At 47.9% G+C, this 25,270-nt stretch overlaps 1 protein-coding gene across 3 annotated transcripts in view; it reads right to left on the bottom strand.

Annotated features, from left to right (window-relative positions):
• The window catches only part of EIF2B3 (eukaryotic translation initiation factor 2B subunit gamma), a 145,794-nt gene that overhangs the window by 1,015 nt on the left and 119,509 nt on the right, over positions 1-25,270 (bottom strand). For all 3 annotated transcript variants that reach the window (XM_054037777.1, XM_054037778.1, XM_054037776.1), the window contains exon 11: positions 10,787-10,890. In XM_054037777.1, the coding sequence (XP_053893752.1) occupies positions 10,787-10,890 (104 nt within the window). The remainder of the gene's footprint in view (positions 1-10,786; positions 10,891-25,270) is intronic.

Below are 25,270 nucleotides of genomic sequence, written 5' to 3'. Positions count from 1 at the left end.
TAATGGTGGTAAAGACTCATGCTCTTTTACTTGCCCATCTCCGTTACTCCCCTGGGCGAGGAGGAGTTTGCCAGGCTGCTGGAAAGCAGAGATTAAGCAAATCCTTAGCAGTCCTGATCCGTTGGCAAGCCAAGGTGTTCTCCTTGCTGCGCGTGTGCGCCAGGTACACAACTAACGCCATGTTCACAGAACGCCACGTTTCAAGGAGTCCTGGCCCTGCAACAAGAGTCTTTCCAGCTGTCACCCTATCCCGGCACCACTCTGCCGACCCTTCCTCTCGTCAGCACAGGGGCTGCATGGGCTAATCACGGACTCACTCCGGAGGCCTCCCACCAGTCTAGGGAGAACAACTCAACAGTCACATGTGGGCAACTGGACCCTTTGCTCCTAACTGGCTTTCCAACCCATGGGGCATGCTCAGAGCCCCAGCCTGGATTTCCAACTTCGAAATCCAATCCTCACCACTCGCTCCCATTTGGTCTGGTGTCTATTTATTGTTAGACTCCTCACTGGCCAGAGAGGCATGCCAGGGAAAATCTGGGGCTCTGCATAATGAAGGACTGACTGTCCTGGTACCACGTATGAATGTGCTGTAGGCAGGCACCATGCAAGCAGCAGACCGGAGTCCCAGCCTGTAGCACCTACTCCTCTTCCAGTCCTGGACCCCCCACAGCTCTGCCAGCGTGCCTCGAACCAGACCCGCAGCACGTCTTGCTATTCCATTCCTCGCCCCCTTGCAACCTTCCCAAAACACTTCAGACAGGCCCCGGGCAACTCCTGCTACTCCATTCCTGAACCTCTTCCAAGCAGATTGCCAATCATGTTGATTTGTGCGATGTGGATAAGACCCTGGCTAGATTCCAGCGCAGATTAAATGTGTCTTCAGTGAAGTTTGTAAAGACCCATGTCAATTTCGGATTCTATATATACATTTGTAGCACTTGTCTATTCTAACAAACACCATTTCATTTCATCCAGTGCCCCTCACTTCCTGTCCTAGGCTTGTGGGGCTTTGCTGGATTTTGTAAAATATTTTGCCACCTTTCTGGGGTACTTTGGACTTCTACAGCTCACAAATATTTACAATAGCTCACATTTTTAACATCGGACGAGCTCAAAGTGCTTTGCAACGGCAGGTGAATACCACCCGGCCCATTTTACAGATGGGAAAACCGAGGCACGGAGAGTTTAAGAAACTTGCCCAAGGTCATGGAGTCAGTCCGTGGCACGGTGGAGAAAGAACCCATGTTCCCAGACTCCTAGCCCCTTTGCTCGGTCTGCTAAATTACATTGCCTGTCGGTATCACCAAGGAGAGCCAGACGGTCACCGTATGTGATGCCTGGCCTTAGCACGACTGTGCCAATGACTCTGAAAGGCTGTAGGCTCCCCTGGGCCTTGCTGCTAGATCAGAGACTACAATGAAGCCACCAGACCCATTTTCACCTGTCTGGGGGTGAACCGTAAATCCACGTACTGGTTTTTAATACGAAGCGGAATGGTTTGGCTAGAAACTAAAAGCTTAGCAGCTATCTGGCAGGCATGCAAGAGGCAGGAGAGAATACTGTGTGCTTACGCCCACTGCCCGCCTCCTCCCTGGCTTCTCTGGAAAGCCCTAGGTACAGACGGAGTCCCTGGTGGGTGCCGATCGGAGGCTGCTAAGGAGAGCTCAATACAGACAGTGTTTCGTTAACAGACATGGCTGCTGCCCACAATCTCAGTTCAAGCCGAACCCCTGGGCGTAGGGAGAGGAGAGACTGCCAGGGTTCCAGCTGCATTCAGACTGCACAGAAAGAAGAGGGATTAAAGGAAGGACTTTCAAAAAGCCTGAGCATTGGACGCCGCAAACTTAAATCGTGTTCGTCGAGATTTGCTCCACCCGGGAGCGTCTGGCGCTACGCAAACACAGAGCGGTTCGACACCTTCGAACGCCCGATTAGCACTTTGCTGGCGCGGCCCGGCCCAGGGTCGGTCTGGGCGCTCAAGCCGAACGTCTGTGGAGATTTCACTGGGCGCAAATCAAAAATCTGTCACTGCTTACAGATGCGATTCTGCTTCGCAAGGCATTTGTTTACAGGCACTGTGCGTCCAAGCGCCTTAGAAACGCAAGCCCGGTATGTGGGGAGCCAGAGAGCCTCTGCGGCTTGATTCCAAACAAACTGTAATGCAAATAAACACGGGGCGGAAATGATCTGAATCCCAGCGCAAACCCAGCCATAATCCTGGGCGCTGATGGCCCAGGGCCTTCCTTTCCAGCACGGGCCGCGCTCTCTGGGGGAAGTAGATGCCGCAGCATCCCGGTAAGGGCACCGGGAAAGCATCTCCTTGTTTGCTCAGTTAGCCCCTAGCCCCACTGCTGGTGGTGGTGGCAATGCTCCCTTGGGAAGGGGGAGGGGGAGGAGGGGAAAAACAAGGTTAGGGCGGAGGCCCAGGACCACCCCGACGGCCCAGCCCTCGGGGGCTCCAGCAAACAGTTCCGTTTACTCACTCATGACATACGCTGTTTTATAAACCCGTTACAATCCAGCAGAAACCAGCCCCTGGCACAGAATTACTGCTCCATTACACAGCAGGGAGGAGAGCCACCCGCCGGAGGTTTGCTCGCTTTCAAACTAAAGGCGGGGGGAGGGGAGGCTGCAGAAACCCACAGGAAAACCCGCGGCTGGGTGGCTCCTAGCACCATCTCCCCTGGACAGAAAGGATGGGAGAGCCAAAGAGAAGCACCGTGGCTAGCCCTGGGGAGGAAGTGAAAGGAGAGCAGGATGAGGGGAAGCAGCTGCGGTCTGACACTGGCAGGCTGGGGGTTTGGAAGGGGAATGTGGAGATAAAGAAGGGAAGCAGGTGGCGGGGGCCGCAGTGTTTGTGTTTACAAGGCAGCAAGGGGTTCGCCAAGGCCTGCTCTAGCCCCCTCTGACTTGAGTTAGACAATCAGCACCCATCGGGGGGAGCAAAGTGCGGGCCCCCAGAGGTGGCTCAGAGTTCTGCGGAGCAGCCTGCCCGCTCGGTCGTCTGACCCAAGGGGAGACTGCAGACGGTGTGTCTGGAGCCGAGAGCTGGGACGCACTGGATTGGCACTCAGGAGCCTGCAATCTCAAGCAGATGGGCGTGGCTGGCCTGCCCTTCCCCTAGCAGGGTAGCGGAGCCGGGCAGGCCTGGAACGAAGGAAGGCAAGGAGAAAAGCTGAGGGTAAGCTGTTAACGGACTCGAAGGACGCAGCAGCCACACTGCTCTGCCCAGCAATGCAGAGGGCCACGTGGCTGGAAGCTGGGGGTGCCCGGGAGGAAAGTGAGCACCTCTGGGACTCCGGCTGAGTGGTAGGGTCAATACACAGCTGGCAGCGAGCCTGCATTAACACTGGTGTGCTGCTCTGGAGCATGGTACCCTCAGGATTTGGGCTAGCATAACAAAGGCATACTGAGACTGCTCAATCCGTGTTAACCCTGCACACCGGAACCTCCCCGGGGGGCTGGGCTGTTCGTGTGTTGGACAGGGTAGGGGGGAGGCAACAAGGTGGTGAAGCAGATGTCCCTGTGGGTCAGATCAGATCCCGGGTGTGGGGAGGGACGGCTGGAGAGCAGAGGCCCTGGGAAGCATGGTGGGTCTGCTCTAGGGGGTCTCAGGAGGCAGGTTGGTCAAGGTGATGGGAGAGGGAGTCAGTGGGAGCGAGAACTTGACTGGGTGGGTGTGTGGGCGAGACGGACTATGGTGGTGTCTTTATTCAGTGGCCTAACGGAGAGAGTACAAGAAAGAGCAGTAGCTTGGGACAGAGTGGCTCAAATTATCTGGCTGAAATGAAAGATGTTCTCACTGCACCTGCAAGGAACTAGCAGAGAAGAAATGGAAGCGGGTGCTGGACTGTTTGTGGACTCGTCGGAAGAGATCCTGAGCTCTTTTCAAAGGAACCAGAATGCTACCAGCGGCTGGGAGGACTGGCAAGCAGGGCAGCAGACTGACTTTCCAGGGGAACCAATCACACGTTGGGACACATGGGAGAGAGGCATCTGATGCTGTGGCCAAAGTTCAGAAACTCAGGTAGGAATGGCCAGGGGTGGCACTATGTTTTTTTGCCACCCCAAGCACGGCAGTCAGGCGGCTTCGGCGGCGCGCCTGCAAGAGGCCCGCTGGTCATGCAGATTCGGCGGCGTTTCTGCGGGTGATCTGCCAGTCCCGCGCCTTTGGCGTACCCGCTACCGAATTGCTGCCGAAGCCGCGGGACTGGCGGATCTCCCGCAAGCATGCCGCCGAACTCAGCCTGACTGCCGCCCTCACGGCGACCGGCATGCTGCCCCCCGCAGCTTGCCGCCCCAGGCACACGCTTGCTGCGCTGGTGCCTGGAGCTGCCCCGGGAATGACATTGGGGGAGGATACTGACATGCTATCAAGGAACTAAACAATGAAAAGCTAAAAGATCATCTGATCGGTATCAAAGTGTCTCCGAAAAGAACATCCACTATCATAAGATAGCGGACAGGGCGCACTGCAGGAATGAAAATCAGGAGAGGTGGGACCAAGATAGATCCACACGGCAAGTCAGGTCGGGAGCAGGTTTCAGCACCTTCCCACGCTTTGGAATGGAACACTAAGGGACATGAAGCTCTTCAGATCTGACACCTTGGATCAAACCTTTACAAAGCCTGTCAGAGTTGCCAGATTCATTCTTGAACTTCATGCCCTGATATGATTACGCTGGGACAAGACACCAACCAGCACCACCTAAGTGAGATACTTAGCATTTTGATTGTACGAAAGGTGCGGCCGACTGGGCTGAAGAACGGGAAGTGGCTTATACTTGTTGTTCCCATACTGTTTCTGTTAATTATCAGCAAAATTACTCCTGCCAGCAGGGATCTCAGAAATGTCAATTTGAAGGACTTTATTCCCCATGGCAGCGTGTGCCTAGATGAGGAGCTTGTCACCACAAGAGCTTGCTGATTGCCATGCTGAGCACACGTTGAGTTTTCCTTTCCTTGCGTAGGCAATCATCGGGGTATTTCTCCTGGCTCTTTAATGTGCCTGAATTCTAGGAGTGCACAAGTGGTTATTTTCTCTGGATGGAGCATGTGAAAATATTTCTACAAGGTTAAGAACTGAGGCCTTCCGGGTAGATTTTTCACAATCAACAGGCAGAGTATGTGGCAGTTCACTTAACCCTTTCGTGCAGGAAGCCTGAATTTCCCCAGCTGAGAATCCCCGGGCTAGCAACCAAAAAGTCCGCGATAGCAGAAAGTGGTAGACAAAGTATTACTGAATGGATGTCCTAGGGAAATTACATACCACCACTGAAGGACAGATCTCATACACCATCATTATCCAGTGTTTGGAAAACGGACGTATGGGGATCAGTCAGAAATGTGCCAATGACCTGGAAATGACTTCTTTAAGAGATGCCTGTTTTTACTGCCCAGTATCTCCTCTCCAAGGAAGCCAGCCTTCAACGATGATTTTGCACGAGTTCGACATCATCTCCAGCTCGCACTGGCCTCTGACAAACTGAGCGTGTGTGTGAACTGGTTTGCCTGTGTCCGCGCTGCACTGGGAACCTGGGGGAACTGAGCCGTGGCTACTGGCACAGCAGCAAGCGCTCTGGTGATTAATAAGATTCCAAACTTGCTAAATACTCTCAATGCCCATTGCCATCACTAGGGGGCATTCAGCATCGTGCAGGGTCAGACCCTAAATACAATGGGTGTTATTCCAACATAGAGGGGCATTGGTAAGATCCATCAACTCACTCGCAGATCCCTTGGCGTGTACCGATTTGGCCACCTCCTGTCTACACCAGGAGGACACATGCCAAAGAGTGACTGGCGATATAGTCTTGTCTCCTGTAACCTTCCAGTCCTGGCTTGACATCAGCCCCACTGCAATACTGGCCTGCAGCTAAATGCCACTGACACAGTGGGGTATGGGTACGGCTGTACAAAATAGGCCAGGCTTCAGAGAAAGAGAGTGGGGGAATATACACTGGTTTGTCCTTATTAACAACATTTTAATGACTGTTCTGTTGAGGAGCTGTAGCGCCTCCAGGCTTTGGAGCAGAGACCTGACAGTTTGCCGGGGGGTGTTGCCCTGGTGTCAGGGCCTTTTGTCATACCTGTGAAAAACTGCCCAAATCTGGCCAAGTTATGAGCCTTCGAAAAATCTCAGTTTGCACATGCTCAGTAGAGACTTGTTAGTTTGGCAGCTAAATTCTCCGAAGAGTCTGTCTGCGCTGAGCGTGCTCCAATCTGGGGTAGCAGGAGCTGAGCTGGACTTCCCCTGCAATTGCTGCTTCTGGCCGTTGTGACACTGGCACAAGGACCGAGTAGGGACAGTGTCTCTCCTTGCGCTCAATCCTCCAGCATGGAGAAAGAAGTTGCCTGACTCAAATGCAGAAGGGACAAGAGCCTGACTTGGGAGTGGGGATGGCAGAGGGAGCTGACTGGAACAAGACGACTCAGGAGAGGAGAGGGCAGATGCTGGGACTGACTGGTCAAGGAGACTGAGAATGGGAACAGGAGGGAAGGGTGCAACTGGGACTGGGGTGTCTAAGATCAGATGAGGAGCTGGGGTGGATGACTGGGTATGGTTAGGCAGAGAGACTGGGACAAGGAGTGTGGTGGGGGTAGACTTGGAGTGAGATGAGGAGCAGGGAGGAGGGGAGGGACAGACAGGACAGGGACAGGTTGGAGGAGATGATGCAGAAGGGGCCAGGCTTGGAGAAACAGGGGCGATGACTACACCCTCCCTTCTATAACCTGGAATGGATTCCCAGTCTCAACAGTCCTCTACTGTCAGCAAATATCTGTGACACTGGCTGGCAAAGTGCATCTCATCCCCTTCTAGTGCTGGTCCACACAGAAGATAACCTACTACAGCTGTCAGTTACTCCATTAGCTGAAGTGGCAGAAGTTTTGCTGTGGAGCTAAAGGTTCCAACTCTACTGATGACCCATGTAGAGGCCAGTATGATTCCACCGGAGGGAATTTCTGTTTTTTTCAGGCTTTTTTTTTTTTTTAAACCTAGGAAATTACCTACAAAAACCACATTAAAAGAATGTAGTTGCAAAGTCAAGTACTCAAAAGTTACCAAATACTGAAGCCCCCACCCCTGTGTATATGCATTAAGACACAGTCTTTAATTACATGATCTCATACTATTTTTTCCAGAGGACCCCTGCTTCATTCAGTGCCCAGAATGCACCCGCTTTGTGCAGTTGTGTAGTAAAGGAAGCAGGGAAGTGCAGGCAGAGAAAGACGTGTTGTATGGTTAAGGTGATGACTGCCATGCAGAGTTTGAGTCTATCCCTGCCTCTGCTACAGAGTTCCTGTGTGATGCTAGGCAAGTCACTTAACTCCAGCGTTTCCATTGCGTGGTTTTCATTTTCTGGGTGCCCAACTTGAGAGCCTGCGGCTGAGCACTCAGCTCCAAGGGGAGTCGACGGGAGCTGCGCTCGGAACAGATAACAGGCTAGAGAATGCCAAGTGCTCTGCAGAAATGAAGTCCTCCAACCGGACACCCAGAATTGGTGGATCCTTTTGAACTTAATTTCTCTGGCCCAGCTCCTCAAAGGTATCTAATGCCAGTACTACCAATGGGCATCAGGCACCTAAATACCATAAGGAGCTGTGCTTGTGTGCCTCATCTGTAAACTAGGGGTAACAACATCCCCTCCCCTCACGGGGCTGAGGGAAAATAACGCCATGCCTGTTGGTGAAGCTCTCTGACGCTCTGGTGATGAGCACCACAAAGCAGCCAGGAGGAAATCAAGAATTCTGTCTTCAGAGCAGGGTTGGAATAGTGCGCAAGGCCCAGAGCCACACACTGTTCAGTGAGGAGAAAACCAAATATCGGGCAGCGGTTCACTCCATGTGCACTGTCCGTCCGGCGCGCTGGACACCAGACAGCTTGTGATCCCGCGACGACTGGCTCCTAGAGCATCGCACGAGGGGGCGGAATGAAGGGTGAACGGGCAACCTTCATTCTGGCATTTCCTAACTTCCCGGGGTTTGCTGTGCAGCTGTAACGTCCTTTGCACATAGTTTTGGGGGTGGTGGTGATTATTTATACAGCCTCTAAAGTGTGCTAGCCCCTTAACAACCAAATGGACAGGCCAGGGCCCTGCCCCAACGACAACAGGGATGAAGGCTGAGACAACAAGGGCATCAAAACCAAGGGAACAGGGGGGATGTTGAGCATGTGTTTCGCTAGTTCCGCACTGCTCTGAAGGGAGGCTATGCCAATTTACTACTGAAGCCTGGTCTGACTAACTTAGACCAGATGCGTAACGTGCTCGCTGCTGAATTTGGCCTAGTTACTCCCTTGGGAGTTGCACCCACTTACGCCAGGGGTCATTTGGCCAACTTAGCCCCAGGCTGGCTTCCTGACTAAACCCCAGAAGCAGCCCTCCCTCTCTCTCACCCTACAAGACTTCAGTGTTTATAAAATATCCCTGTGTCTGTGGTTCTTTTGAGCTCATCTTTTCAAACAGGCTGAGTGTAATCCTGATAACAGAGTCCTGGAAACAGTGAACCATGGAAAGCTTTGCAGAATTAAGTTCTTCTAGAACTGCCATCCATCCCTTTACCTCCCTTGTCTTCGGCACTTTGTCTTTCAAACTGCTACCCAGGCCAGGGAGCTTGGCTGTTAGTTCTCTGCTAACGCATTCCCTGAATTAAGGCATCAAAGAGGAAAGAAAGTGGAGGGTTCCTAAGCAGGGTAATAAAAGCAACAAGCAAGAGAAAGGGCTTTCAGGAACCATGCTGCACAAATTCAGATACTTATTTTAAAGCGACACAGCAGCTCCACGCCCACGTTGTAGCAGTGGCATTTAGCTGCAGTGGGGACCGGGGTCAAGCCAGGACTGGAAGGGTGCTGCAGACAATCAGCTCTCGAGCCTCTCGGGCGTCTAATATTCCTTTGATTTTCAGGACCCTAGAGCTGGAGAAGCTTTAGCAGGCTGCCTCCAACCTGTCACCAACGGCTAACGCGGGATTGCTTCGTCTGCAGGGTTGTGCCCCGCCCCGCAGGAAGTCACGGGGGCTCTCACCACTGCCCTGGTCCGACTATTCCACAGCCTCGCAGGCCCGACTGCTGGGAACATTTTCCGGCTTTTCAGCCCAACTTGTTTAACTCAGTCCCAAGACTCTCAGTTGTGCCGTCCGAACCACCTTACACATACCCCGCCCCTTCTTTTTACATAAGGAAAGGGAGGTGAACTGGTGTGAGTTACATCTGCCCATTAGTTGGGGTAGCCGGTCTGCTCGCACGTAACTAGGTTTCATTTTGCAAAAGGGGTTAGAGAGCCAGTGAAGCCAATGGCTCCGCGCCCCCGACTGCTTCATCAAGAGCGCTCGGGGGTCATGAGAAGAGGCAGCATCTAGGTGTCGGCATGAAGTGATCCATGCGGACAGCAAACTGTTTGCTAGGATTCACCAAAGAAACCGAACATAGCTGACGTTTCCAGACCCCAAACTCTCGGGAGGCTTTGGGAAACCAGGTGAAAACAGCCTCATGCCACTAATAAGTGAAAACGGGTTCATGGCAGAGACTAACAAAATACGACACAGTTCAGCCTTGTTGACAATCTGTGCTTGATGGAGCAGCAGCAGGACTGAGGTACACTGGCAAATCTGTGAGCACATGGGGCTGGCAGGCCAGTACTGCAGTAGCAGGAAGTCCCGTAGATTCAAACTGAAGTGTATTGGCAAAGCTGCATGTGCGCTGGCATGGCTGTGAGAACACCTGCACAGAGCCTGCCTGCTCGATCTGTGGATCACATCCATCGTATTAGTACTTCCCTCTCATGAGCAACAGTTTCACTCTTAAATTTCCAGTTAAAGAGAAAACTGTAGCGTAGACAAGTCTACAGCAGAGCTAACAACACACAGCCCAGGCACTAGAGCCAGTTAAAATTAAAAAGTATACTCTGAACATAAAAGCAAGCGACCAAATCCAGGTCAGAATGAATGACTTCACATGGAGTCTGTCCAGACTCTCACTTTTGTCATCATTCCACACCCTGAAGTAGAGATCTGCCAGCTCCCCACCCCATAAATATTCATTAAAGCCCCTGTTTGTGATAGGATTATGTAGACAATCTGCCCTTTGTCATCTATGAAGGCAGGACAGTTCTACTCCGGCAGTTGCCAAGATGCTAGTGCTAACATGATGTCCCGACTTTACCCACCAAGCAAAGATTGTTCCCTTCCCCAGAGCCCAGAAGGTGCTTTTCATTTGCATAAAACAGAGCTGGTCGAAGCGGCCTTGATAGCTAATATTGAGCAGATGGTAATGTATGCAGCACTCAATCCTGACTCTAATGATGTCCCCTTGGATCAAGAGAGGGACGTGCGCTGGTCCCTATGGGCAGCAGCACTTTCAAAAGCGAGGGAGGCAGGGGACTGCATGGGCCAACTCGGTGGGCTGTGTTCGTTCCCCTGGATGTGACAAAGATTATTAGTCGAAATAATGACTCTGTGCCATTGGCAACCTGCAGGCTGATTGTGGTCTCTGGGAACAGACTGTCTCAGGGTCCAGTGCTGATCTCAGAGATGTCCATGGGAATTTCGCCAGTGACTTCAGTGGGAGCACCAGTCCCTTAACTCCCCTTCATTCAAGAGGATGTTGCTTGGACAAAAAAATCCATCCTAATGTGACAAGGCCCCATGTTGCGGGAGCAGAACCTGCCCATTAGCTTACTGCTGCATCCAGGTGGAAAGAAGGATAAACTCTAGGGTAGAAAGTTTAGGAAATACCCAGTTCCTTTCATTAATTCTAAGCCTATGATAAATACAGCCCCCTGCTTACATTTGGGTTCCAGACGCTGGCTGCTTCCAATCAAACAGTCTCGGAGGTCAGCTCCTTTCTCGATCACGGCGTTATGACAGACGAGGCAGCTCTGGAGGCTGCTTCTGTAAGGGGAACACAAAAAGAAGTCGGATACAGAATTTAGCTAGAGATTCAAGCAAGTGCAGTAACTAAGTGCTCCACGCTCTCTGATGAGCCTAACACACGATTCTGTAGGCAGGCGGAGCTCTGATCAGCCCCATCTCGCCTGGACTTTCCCCAAATTCCACACGTTCCCTGCCCACTGCGCTAGTTGCGCTGATAGAACCTTCCTGCCAGCTGTCCGAATGGGTACACAACGAATGGGTGCTTGCAGAAATTACTGGAAGACAGTTACACAGAGATAATTTTGCATTTAGCTGATTTGTAATAGGGGGGCATAGGACTTGCCACGGCCCATCTAGGCCAGTATTCTGTCTCCAACAGAAGCCAGCACCAGATACTTCAAGGAAAGTGTAAGAACCCCACAGCGGGCAGATGTGGGGTAATCTGCCTCCCAAATTAGGTCTCCTCCTAAAGCATGAGGTTCAATATCCCTGCCACAAAACTATTTTTAGTATTAATTATGACAACTTTGGATATTCTTCTGATCCATATAAATGTCCCTTTTTGAAGCTTGTTAAGTTCTTGCTTTCAGTGATTTCCAGCGGCATGGAGTTCCACAGTTTTACATGTGGTGAAGCCCCCAGCCATTTTGATCTTTGCTCATGAGCATCCTCCCCCCGCCCCTTGGTGAACAGTTCCATTGTTCTGGCAGAATGCTGCAGCCATTGGAGGTCCTGGTGGTCGATGGACAGGCAATCTATCGTGTAGCTAGATAGAGCCAATCCCACGAGGGCTTTGAATAACAGGACAGAGCTGTAGAACTGGAGCCATGTGGATGTGGTTGCGGTGACCCAAGTTAAGACAGGCTTCCCCACCACCACCTGCCAGCCCTACAAACTCACCCTGAGCTCCTCCCTGCTCACACACCATCATCAGACACAGATTCTGCCACCCAAACTTAGACAGCAATTCTCCTGCTGATGTACGAGCCAGGGCGGAATCCAGCTCCCTCTCTGAGAGCTGCAGCAAGTCTGCAGGGCTAACAGGAGCAACCCCTCACTTCAGGTCAGTAGAAGTTATCAGTTCAGACCCAGGAGTACACAAGGGGAGGTCTGGGGTGTAAGAAGGGGACACCATAAACACGAGCTCTGACTACAACCATGCGTGAGCCCAGGCCCTCCTCCCCCACGAGGAAAGGCGATCGGGATTCACTCTGGAGCTGTCCAGCTCAGGTTGCCTGGCCAAGCTTCTATGAAAAACATGTTAATAAGATAATCAAGTAGGGAAAAGGCACCAGCCTGTCTTTGCTTTCGGTTACTGTAGCACTGTCATAGCTGCTGCCTTTCCTGCAGCTCCAGCACTACACAGCAGTTTGGAGGCCATCATGTTCCGGAAGAGAGCATTAGCGCAGAAATAATGTTTATCAGTAGAGGTCAGGTTAAGGAATGAATCCGTTCAGCACAGACTGCCCGGTGCTGCTGAGAGTTTTCCTAGCAAGGACAGAGCTGCCCCCTAACTAGAAAATCCTACCCAAAGCGTGCCCCACGCTCAAAGAGCCTTATCAGTGTGTGAGCACTGCATGGGCCAGTTCTACAGTCTATCTTCCCAGCCTCACGTGGGGCCTGATCTTGGGCGTTCCCAGCACCCCTAACTTACTGACTACAAAAGGAACTGCAAGTGTTCAGTGCGTCTCAGGCTTCCACCAGCGGTTTATAAGCCCTTATCCACTACCCGCTAGTGCACATATCTGCAGAGAAGGGATTTCAGGAGTGACTGGTAAGGTTCAGATAGGAGAATGCTGGATCTTGGAGGTGGCTTGATAAGGAGAAGCGGGGGTTACAACCAAGAAACAGCTCACGCTGTCATCATCTTTGCACTGGTATCAATGATAAGCAAGTTGGGTGGGTGATTGGGGTCGGCTGTGCTGATGCCAGGGAACCAGAGGAAACTTGCTGATGCAGGTCAGGTGCTAGCAAACCAGGGGAAATCTGCCCTTCTTCACCGCCAGTGGGAAAAAAGATAAATCACCACCTCCAAAGCTGATCCAAGCACTCAAGCGCACAGAATTTTAAAATAATTCGCATATTGTCCCCCCACTCACACAGAGTAGCAGCGGACTCAGTTTTTATTGTTTGGGTGGAGCACAACTTCAACAGATATAAACACATTTGGTGGGTGTTCCTTGCAATCGCTGACAGATGGAATGCAGCCATTTTGAAACCACTTGTAAATGCCGTTTTAAAAAGTATGCTCTGCAGGCTGCCAAGAGAAGTATTCTGTGTGTTTATTTTATTTGTATTTATTTTTTAATGTAAAGAGCGAGGAAGGACCTTTTATTCTCTTGCAGGGTAAATGTCACATCTCAGGACAAGTCTATTGTGTTCTCTAACTCTTTGGCCACCGCCCTTCGTGGCTGTTTCAAATGCTCAATACTATTTTATCCTGGTAGGAGCTCTGATAGCAGTCAGTTTGATGAACATTGATTTACTGCATCCTAATGGGAACCACATTTTTCTTACTCAAACGTAGTATATTTTTCAACTTTTCAGCACTGTGAAAATGGATCTCTTCTGACCTTAAAACTCGAGGACGAAATTCAAACCCACAAGAACAACTAATTTGAGTCGTTTGATTTACAGCTGAAATTTCAATTAGAATTTGTTTTAAGTGAGATCGCACAGCTGAAAGCCTGGCAGCTGGGGGTTTTGCTGAAAATAACTAGACCTATGCAGTGTGTGTCTGCATTCTAGAGTGAGTGTTTTACAAGTCCAGTCCTGCAGTGGGAACAGATGTAGACGGCGGCTAGCTAAAGCGCATTCGTTTGCTCCACAGGTACAATGCGCAAGTGAGAGAGCGAGTGTGTGTGTCTCAAGACAGAGAGACTGACTTTGTTTTTAAAAAAGGGGAGGAACAAGAGGAAGAGTAGTAATGGCCAAGGAGGCGGGGGGTGGGAGGGTTACAAGGATTTAGGGCTTTAAGCTGCAGACCACCTAACAAGATCACTCTGAAATGCCACTCATTCACACTACCCCCCACCTCCTCTCCTCTCCTCCCCACATTGTAAACAACTAATCCCAGCAGAAAACAACAGAGAGCAAAATGTACACACATTCGGCAACATTCCAGGCCCTTCTTTATCTTCTATTTATTTTTCTAAAAGGTCAGAGATTGTAGGGGAGGGGGGAGGAAGGGAGAAGAAAGCCAAAAACGCAGTCCATCTCTTGTGTGGGCTGAGCCAGTGTCCAAACACACAACATGGAGCTTTTATTGGACTAGGCATACTTGTCTCCCTTCCCCGCCCCCCAATTTGTGGCAAAATCTCATAGCTTTAAACCCAGAGGACAGGGTGGTCGATTGCATTTGAAAGCAATGTAAAGAATTGGGAAAGAATTCCATCTCCTGTCAAAATTATAAATAAGGAAATATTAGTCCCAGAGACAGGCTGATTTACGAAGCCCTGGAACTGATGACTTTCAGGCTGGCTATCAGTCTATAAATCAAACTCTTAAATCAAATCTGTCAATTGCAGTTGCAACATGCTACTTTAGTAAAGCAAAGCATCTACCACCTAAGGTAGTCAGCTCTCCCAGGAATTGTGGTACTGTCTTCTTCTTAACCTTTGCAAAATATGCAATGCTCAGCACACAAGGATCAGTCTGCAGGAATCCAACACACAACCCATAATTACAGGCTACCCACTGATTATTTAGGACTCCATGATTAAAGTGATGAACGTTCCTGGAAGAAAGGGGCTTAAATAACGGAGGTCAAGACCTCAAGTGGAGCGCTGGCCCTAGACGTACAAACTTAGGAAGGTATGGATGTCACAGGTTTGCCTTACAGCAAATCGGCTGAAATGGAGATGGAAAATATCCAGGGCCGCTAGCTTAATCCAGTCGTGCAACAAAAGGTGATAGGCAACAAGGCAAGCTAGGTGTGTTACACATCGGATGGAGGATTTCTCACAAAGGCTTGAGAAGTGGAGGAGAGGTCGAGCGGGCTGTGGAATGGAGATGTACAAGCTCTAAGAGGGATGGAGCCCGGAGCGCTGTTCGAGAGCTACACGGATGGCTGAATAGAGGGCAGCACTGATGCATCCCAAAGGAGGTACAGCCAGTCCTGCTTGGCCAGAAAGATGGCAGCCACCACAAGAGCCCTTCATGGTGGCAGATGAAAAGCAAGGAAACAAAGAGAAACGCTTGGTGCTTTAGCAGCTGCCAATACCTTCCACAGGAGTCCCACTTAGCCTTTCTTAGCCAGTGGCATGGGGGCTATGACACACAATCAAAGGAGTCGGACACTAAGATCATGGAAAAAATGGAGCGCTCCCAAGCCCATTGTCAGGAACCTAGAGAATCCTGAAATTTCACTTTCATAAAAATACCTTTTCAGATGTTAATAATGAGTTGGGATAATGCAACTCCTCTGTTTATACACTCAAGTAAATCCCAAAGGCTACAGTAGATGACAACTGAATGTGCTTAAATTTAAGAGATAATTTTCAAAGAAACCAGTCTGTTAAAAGAATATGGGCTTTGATCTCCAGCTCTCCCCCTAGGGGAGTAACACAAAACTCCTACCAACAAGTTCTTAAGCAATTTGTATGATCTCTTAGGGTGTATTTGCTGAGGAACTTGTTTTGTGTCTCTTTTCTAGCCAGGTCTATATACTGTGCTCATTACAATGGTATGATTGCTTTACACTTCTCCTGCCCCACACCCTAAATATTGAACTATGCACTGTGTGTACTTGCCTGCATTCATATTTTCCAGTTACAATTCATGGGATCCTTCACATAACTGACCCAGAAGAACTGCCTCTGAGCTACCATCACTGGTTTTAGAAGGTGAAATACAGGTTTCTGGGCAAGGTGGACTGGGAAGTGGTTCCTCACCTCTGACACTTCAGTTTAGTTACCTCTTGTTGATCTTGGAGTAAGTTCCTCTGTGGCCCTTCATTTAGCTAAAAGTCCAGTTGTAATACATGGCAGATCTGTCGTAGCCTTTTTCATTGTAGGAACCACAGTACACAACAACTTGTCTCTCAGGATTCAATCGTTTACAGGTCTTATTTTAGGAGTGCTGTATCGCCCGCGATCACATGCATACTCATTTGATGCAGAAGTCATTTGTTCCTCATTTCAAAGGCTTGAACCAGAACTATTGTTCTTTAATTTCCAACTCTGATTTAATCCACAGGTTTGCTAGCTGACCCACCCCAAGCAGATGCCGTGATAGTTGGAGTACATAACAGGATGGCACTCTCCTTGGGATTTTTCAAGTGCAGTTCTTTGTGGTATTGTGGGGTGCCCCATTTAGGATGTCACATTAACCTCCATTCAAAGTGAGCCCATTTGAGAAGTTTTTTTTCTAAATGCCTGTCCTGACAGCGGCGCTGGAACCTGACAGCCAAGCCAGGTTCTTTCCTTCTCTCACATTAGCACTAAAAAAGGTTCTGCAGCCCAGTTCTGCCTTAGGCTACATTTGTTCACTTGTCATGGTCTTCAAATGATACCCTCCATTACACCTGTGCAACCCCATCGTTCCCTCGGGAACTTGGTTAACAAGTGTGTTGATGTACGGAAGTTCACCTCGCTCTCCCATACCCACGTGCAGAATTCCCATTGGAAGTCAATGGCAGTCCAGTGCTTAACTGCCACGTGTGCCTTTGAAAGTTTCCCCTCTTGGATCTACACGGCTAGCAGGAGCAGAAGCTTATTAGTGTCTCTGAAGCTGGCAGGACACAAGGAGCAGATCAGCAGAGCTGGAAGTGGTCATTTCACATAGTCACTCTTCAGAGTGGAACAATGCTTTAAGCTTAACCTCTGATGTAATTTTTATTTGAACCAAATGTTCTGAAAACTGGCAAGAGTTCCTTGTGCTATCAGGGAAACATCTGTATCCATGTTAAAAAAGTGGTAATATATGTAATGCAGCTTGATGTAAAACAATGTTAGCCAAAAGTAATCTCTTTTGGGAGATTATTGATAACAACAGCTCAAACATCCACAAGATGTAGGTATTTTATGAGGAGGAATGCCCTAAATATATACAAAGTGGACTTCAATAGAGTTGAAGGTGGCTGAAAAATCAGCCCTCCGAGTAGCTCAAACTTACTCCTTTCTAGAGGTTCCCGGAATGACCCACCTTTTCCATTTCATCATTTAGACAATATGCTCTTTGGGGCAAGGATTGTACTTTGTTCATTGCCTTGTAGGGCACGAAGCACGTGACTGTTGGTTAACAAATAATTCACCAAAAACAATAATTGATCAAATGTGCAGACAACATCCAACATTGGAGGCGCAACAAACAGAGACCAAGAGAGGACAGAACCCAATTTCAGCATTACCCAGAGAGATTAGACCTTGCAGTGGAGATTTGCTAAATGTAATGCCCTACATTCAGGGAGAAGAAATAGAGAGCCCAGAAAAGGCTGCATAACCCAGCAGCCATGCAGCTCACATTTAAGAAACTCAGGCCCCAACTTAGCAGAGCACTTACAAACCTATTTAACTTTAAGCATGTACATAAAGTCCATCCCTATTAAGCACATGCTGAAATGTTTCTCCGTAACTGTCCTAATTTGACGACTTCTACTGCTGCCACAGGGAACGTGTGGAAGTGGTGCTGGAGGAGACAACTGCCATCTTAAAAGTGGTGCACGATATAAAATGTTTGAGGGTCCCGGCATGAGCATAATTTTATTTCCACCTTTGCAAGTTATTGGGTTCGAAGCAACTGCATGTCCTCATTCCTTCTCATGAGGGGACGTGTTGTAAAACGTATTTTACAATGCCACACAAATGGTGCCTTGGCAGTGGGATCTCTCCTTTGTACTGGTAATATCCAAAGGGAAAAATAAGACCCCTTATGTGCTGAACCCCTATAAAATTCTCCATTCTATCCTGGTTTTAATTAGAACTTTCTTCAAATAGTTCCCAGTTTCATACATCAGGTGCTGATTTAGCACTATCAAGGAAACAACCAATAAACTTCACAATCAATCTGCAGTTAGTAGTCAATCCAGCTTGCTTTGCTTGTTGTTTTCTCCCTTTGTACATGTTCTCATAGAAAGTAGCATTAAATTGGAGACATGTGGTAAACTAGAACAGCGTTTAACTAGACACATGTGGTCCCTCTTAAGTCCGTTTACTGAGTAACAACTATAGCAAGCATGTGTGCTCTCTGCTTCAAGACAGGTAGCTGGAACTTGTTTAACAAAATCCAACATGTAGCTTATTATCTCACTATGTCTGACCAGGGAAGATCCCAGTTTTGGTCAATATAGAATCAACGGTGATAATTCTTGCTCATCTTTTGCCCTGTGCAACAGGTCATGTCCAAATCTTGCTGCTTACTCCTCCGTACTGGTTTTAAAAGTCACTGTTTTCTTTCTCCTATGCACCCAGAACTCCTATCCTGATCACTGTAAGCTCCTCCTCTCCATCCCACCTCAGGTTTATATCAAAGACAGGTGCTAAGACCTCACCCCGATCTCTGAATCCCGCACTGGCTCCCTCTGGTGCACCACATCAGCTTCTTGTCCTCAAGGCCCTTCACAACTCTACCCCTCTGTTTGTTTGCTCACATTTACTACACGGGCCAGCTTCTCTCACACACGTTTCTGTTCTGTTTTACTCTGAGCTCCTTACACGTGAAACAGCCTCCCTAAAGAGACACATAAATCCTCTGGATCTCTCCAAATCCACTTGCATTGCAAAGTTCCCAAGGACTCAGCCTATTCACGATGGCACAGATGGGAATTGTTGGAGCTTCATTCATATAGTTATGAAAACCTGCACATTAATACATGCATACACATATTTTGTATATACTTGATTGTATTCCTCTCCCCTTAATATGTACCTTGTCTACTTAGGTTGGTTGCTAACTGGGGCAGGCACCGTGTCTTCGAATGCATTTGCATAGTTCATTAGCACAATGGGGCCCCCATCCTAATAGCTGTTACTGCAAATATAAATAGAACTAAAAGAAGAGGAGGAAGAACTATAACTAAGTTTCCTTTAATGAGCCAGTATTCTTACTAGTGCTCTTCTGGGTTACAAAATCAGACACAGCAATAATGTGGCATTTACTTTGTGCTAAGTACACGTACGTGAGGGAGAGAGAGCGAGAGCGAGAACGGGAAGTGACTGCTTTACACCAGTGGTTTTCAACCTGTGGTCTGCGGACCCTTGGGGTCCACAGACTATGTCTAACATTTCCAAAGGACTCCACACCTCCATTTGAAAATTTTTAGGGGGGTCTGTAAATGAAAAAAAGGTTGAAAACCACTGCTTTACACAGATGGGCATGGTCAGATGGCTGACAGGTGAGAATGTTTCTTTACAATAATTAGATATCTGAACCCAACATTCTTAGTGATGTCCAGACATTGTTGGTGTGTGGTCAAATAACAGCTGAAATTCTGTCTGCTGATTTGACAGACCTTCCCTTAAAGAGACACTGTAAAGGACACAAATATGCTCCATATCTGGAAATCATCATCAACCCTCTTTACCACATACTGCAACAGTCTTAGAACCAAAGGGACAAATTCCTTTCTGGCGTAATGGAGTTCAATGGAGTGGCATCTGTTTACACCAGTGGTGAATTTGACCTAAAGCATATGGGTTTTTCCCTCTTCCCCCTCAGCACTGGAAGAGAGAGACCCGGAGAGTTCGACCCATGTTGGGTTTAGATGATATTCATATTTGTTTATATAGTGCCAACATGTAATAGCTTTGCAAATACATAAGATGACAAGGTCCTTGCTCAGAAGTTTTTACAATCTAATCTATAAACCATACTCCTTGCACTCAGGGATAGCATGGTATTTAACAGAGGTGGTTTTTCCCTCCCTGGGAAAAACCAGTCAATCCCAGTTTAAGGCATTTTCTATTTCAAATACTGTTTTATTAATGCACACCACATTACATATAGTTTTAGTTAAATATTCAAATTGTGGCTACATAAGGCAGTAGATTCATAGATTAATTTAGGGTTGTACCAATAAAACTGCAGTGGGCATAGTAAGAAAATATGTAATTGTAATACTGAACATTAGAATGTCTGTCTACGTTTTGGTTGGGTTTTCTCTCAAGGAAGTTCCAGGGCATGACTCATATTTCTGTTTTGAGTATTATATAAACAAAAGTCAGAAACATTCAATAGTATGAAAACACCAATAATGCAGTGCTGTAGGCTTGCAGCATTAAGCAAGCAGAAGCACGCAGCCTTGCAGACGACCAGTCTAGGTCCATTTGGCCACGCAGCATTCTGTCGCAGAAGACCAACTTTGATGTAGCGGACAGACCGAGCCTATTCCTCAGTTCTGAATGGATGTACCCAAAGTTTGAAAAGATTCATTCTATGCTTGCTGGTCACTGATACAATTATTTTTCCTGGGGCTAAGCCTGTATTTACTGTCCTCACCTAGTTTTTCCCCAGGAAATTGCCAACTCTGCTTGCCCTTGCCCTTGGATTTCATGATACACTGAAGAAAGAGGATACACCTTCTCATCGACAAGGCCTATTGGCAAGGAAAGGCTGAGGTCATAGGGCTTGCAAGATTGTCATGTTTGTTACTTGTCAAATCTATTGATTATACATACAATATAAAAAATAAATCTAGCTAATAGGCAGAGACCATCCAAAGTCAGAACCCTGCCAAACATGCTCCCTTTAGCAATGAGCTCAATATCACTGCCACTGATGAGGACTTCCACTAGCACGGAAATGCTCATATCATAAGCCACGCACCTAGTTATGCCTTACACACTACGGTGAGAGCAAGAATCTCACTGAAATCCCGCATCTCTCTTTGCCTGTGCACATGTCACACTCCGACACACAAGAATTGAAATACATTTACGCTTTGGGTTTGCCATTGAGAAATTAGTATAATTTCACCACATACGGCACTGTGGTGAGTCACAATGACTCCCTAGAGCCAAAGCTTAACCTGCACACGTAACAACTTAGTCACTTACGCTACATGCCTATAACGTTCTCTCATCTGAACATCCCAGAGGTTTTTTCACTGTCGTTTAGTTGCCAGAAATGACAATCTGTTTAAAATCTTAACTTTGTTATGCTATTTCTGTCAACACCTAGTAAACTCCGGTTAGCTGCACTCAAACAAGCCAGGCTATAAAACAGTCAAGCGCTTTAAATTTGACCTGAGCCACCTTCTGCAATTCCAGTCCTGAGCCTCTCCTGAACCGAGATGGCCAATTGTGTCAGATTGGCTGACTCCTTTCAGAAAGGAACTTTTCTTCCCTGGTCCCTTTTGGCTTTTTGGCATTCTGCTTGAGGAATTAATAGCATTTTTTGTTGGGGAATCTTAGGACACATCAGTTTAAAATAAATCCATGCAACTGAGACTAGGAGAAACGTGACATTTTTACAATTGAAGGCGAAGAACTTACAGAGTTTCAAGCAAAGCATTATTGGGGAGTGTCCACATGACAGGGCTGAGCACACAAGGCATGAAGGGAGATACAGCCCCTCCCCGAGGACTGTCCAGGTTTAGACCTTAATGTGGCAACTGCATCCACGCTGGAGCATGCTGACTTCAGAGGGTACGCGCCTCAGGACAGGAGCTGTAACTTGCCAAGACTGGATTCTTCTGGTGCCCATTTTTAACAGACATGTAACTTAAACCCTGGAATGACCGGCCAATGGGGGGTGGGGTGGAGTCCGAATCACTTGAACTCTTTAGATCACAATTGGACGTCTCTTTCTGAACGATATGCTCCAGCTCAAGCAGAAACGATGGGCTGGATGCAACAACAACTGGATGAAATTCTCTACCCTGTGTTATGCAGAAGGCCAATGATCGTAATGGTCCCTTCTGGCCTTAAAAAAACCCCCCTGAATAATGGCTTTGCTTCCAGCCACTTCGATTAAAGCACTGGTGCAGCCAGCAGCGCTTCCTGGGCTTGCACTCAGAAGGTCCAGGCCTCACAGGTGTTGATTTAATTGGGAATCCAGAAGTAATTTTGGATCATAAGCATCTTGCCATCACCTCCATGATGGCTTCCTGCTTTCTAAGGAAAGTGCCAAACACAGTATCTATGGCTGATGTGGAAACTCGTACTTACCAAGAGTTGGTTATGCCTGCCTGCTGCTTCGCTAAAGGTCTTAGTCAAGGATGCAGCAAAATATGTCTCTTCGGTTCATAAATCTACCATATGGTTACTATGGGACTGACTTCCAAAATTCAACAAGACAATTCTAAACTAGGGTTTACTTATCACGCCGATCATGAACCTTGTGCTACTTTGTCTGAGCTCCTGACGTCTTGCGCCCTCAGCTAAGCCACGGCTCAGAGGAGCCCAGTCATGGACCTGGACCCCACACACAGAACAGAAACACCCCGAAGAGTTTACAATCCAAATAAATCCCACAGTGTAGAAAACTGAAGGACCAAGACTGAGCCAAGATTTCAAAAAATGGGGGGCGAAAGTTAGGCTCCTCAATCCATATTAAAACACCTAAATAAGTGGCCCAGCTGGGAGCTGCTGGGAGCGATGATCTATGGAAGCGACCACAGCTCCACTCTACTTCCGAGGCACTACATGAAACAAGTTTAGGGAGCTCAGTTCAGCATCGTGCTGGTTATTTACAAGCAGTACTTTCCGTTCAGCAGAGGGATCAGGATGGCACTTAGTGATACCAGCTCTCTCTGTAATCAGCAGCGTCTCCCCAGGTAACTAGTTTCAATCGTTGTCAGGATGGTACTGCCGTGGTGCTTGCACTATAAATGACCTGTAGTCAGCGGACTTTTACATCAAAGACTTTCACACACACAAATCTCAGAACCCCGTGGTACTGCACCTCCTCCACCCCGACCAAAACAATAAGTAGAAAGGTCAGCCCCAGCTGCCAGACAGATTGAAGATGCCCACAGCTACTGTGCAGTGTAGATAGAGAGGCAGGAGTTTTCAGATGACCTATTATTTCAGCTTGATTAGTAGTTTTCCTCTATGTAGCTCACTGCAGTCATTTGTCACTGAGCTCCAGGGAGCTGTCCAGAGGGAACAAGAACATTTTCCATGCTGCAGCCTGTCACCTGGGCACTCAGCATCTCTCAGCGCTTGCACTGTTCTATGAATTACCTCCTCTCGCAGCTTTCAGCTGCCCGTCTCTCCAGACTTGGTCAGGCATGTCCAGCATTCAGCACATACGTAATCTTGATTTTATTGTCTAACTGAGGGAAGAATTAGCTGTGCAGTGGGAAACACATTAAGGAGGCACTGCTGATTAGATCCCCTACATTATTAACGTCTTTAATCCTTTTGTAATCTCTTACGACAGGGCTTCATGTCCACCCAAATCATTTAACAAGAGCCAGGTTACAGAATAACTTCGTACTACGCCCGCTTTCTTCTGAAGATTCCACAATAAAACTGCTTTTGGTCTGCCGGACCCATCTATGTAAATCTTCAATGGAGAAATCGATCGAAATCTGAAAACAGTAGGAAGATGCTGCTGTACAACGGGGCCCAAAATTCCTCGGTTTATTTCTTTTGGAAGAAGTGGTCTCAGTCTGGAAGTATCATCCAGGTGATTGCCTCAGTTTTTTGCATGACTAGCGAACCACAACCTCAGAATGTCAATCCAGTTTTAGGAGGATGCACCTTGTGATAGTCCCATCTGCCCCCATGGAAGCTATTTACCCGTCTCCAAGAGCTGGTGTTAAATTTCACGAGGAGGCTTCCAAAAAACTCCCTTTGGTTGGGAAATGGAATTTTGTGAATCCCTAAATATCAGGAAATGCAGCAGTTCCTACAGCATCTTGGATTCGCACTGTAATCACCACCATTTGCACTATCTCGTGGAAGTGCAAGGTGATGGTGCCCAGGAGTTTCAGAGAAAAACCTCCTGGCCTCCCTTGCACTTTATTTAGTGAATCAAAGCTTCTGAGGTTGGCCTCAAAACACTGTACCCAGACTCTACAGTGTTCATGCAGGTTCTTCGGAGTGCCTCTGGCTTCACCCCCAGATGGGCGATTACTGCGCTAACCGGCAAGATGGAGCCAGGTGCCCATGGATGCTGGAAGGTTTGTACCTCCTTCACTGACAGGGATCATGAATGGTTCCTTCAAGGAGGGCAATATCCCTTAACCAAATGCTGACTACGCCCTGGCTCAAGAAACCACCCTTTGGTGATTGTGCTCTTGCCATGAGTGCGCTGCCATAAACATTCCTTTTTGGGAGGCAGAACATTGTCACTGGATGGTCCCCATGTGAGAAAATCATTCCCTCTGCTGGTATGGAAGAGCCAGAGTTTACTGATTTTCTGCCCACAGTGCAAGACATCATTTTATCAAGCCCTTTCTGGGATGATTGCTGGGTTACTTATAGATGTTTGAAGCACGAGAGAGAGGGAAGCTGTTTGTGGAGGGGAGCTGTCTATTGGGGGTAGTTTAAAACACCATCAGCAAAGTTAATCTATGTGCTGCATCCAGATGCTACAGCCATGGACACATCACAAAAAAAATAAATCCACCAGCTGTGATTAAGGATTTGAAAGAAATGAAGGTCGAAATAACAGCAGTCATTTTTCCTTTTCATTAAGTTATGAGTAAGGTTCCTCTTACCAAACCTCAGGTTCCAGATACATTTCCAGACCTTCCTAGATGTTCACCAGAGGCTTCCCACACCAGCAAACCCAAGAGATTTACATAATGTGAGACAGGAATAAGGTATCGGCACAATATTTACACAAGCTTATCACATACAATATGAACCATGTTGCACTTTGAAACAAACCTTTATAGTGTATAATGTACATTCCACACAGAGAACAGGCACTGAGACTCTTCTGGTGTGTCAACAGCAACAAAGCGGTTGGGTTGATGGACTTTTGGAACTATCAAGGCTGTTGCTACGTTTTGGAGCATGACTGATTGCTGAGAGCGGCTCACTGGCTTTGTTACAATAATGGCTAGGAGGAGGAGGTTAGTCAGAAAACAAAACCAGTGTGCCCACAATGGTCTTTTGCTTTCAAATCAATATTTGAACATACTGAAAGGCACATTCTGAATAATGATTATTCTGATAACAATCCCTATTGAGGGTTTAGAACAGAACATTGCTGTATATTCAATGCAGAGGAACACATGCGGATTTTGTTAGCTACCTATATATACATTTAGCCCCCTTTGTGATTTCACTGTAGAGCGGCTTACCTCGCATGCAAAACCCTGCCAGAATGCCTGCGGTACCAATCGATTAATCAAGACAACAGTGTAGCTCGTTGTCAAATCAGAGTATTTCCTGGTACTTAGAGGACGGCGAATTCTGTGAGACTGCCATACTGGAGCCATTTACAAGTGAACTGGAGACCAGCTATTATCTACACACCAAGGAATTCTGATTTATGATGTGCT

This window comes from Malaclemys terrapin, chromosome 8 (assembly GCF_027887155.1).
Source record: "Malaclemys terrapin pileata isolate rMalTer1 chromosome 8, rMalTer1.hap1, whole genome shotgun sequence".
Taxonomy (NCBI): Eukaryota; Metazoa; Chordata; order Testudines; family Emydidae; genus Malaclemys; species Malaclemys terrapin.
The sequence above is the reverse complement of the archived record's forward strand: the minus strand, read 5'-3'. Positions and strand labels throughout refer to the sequence as shown.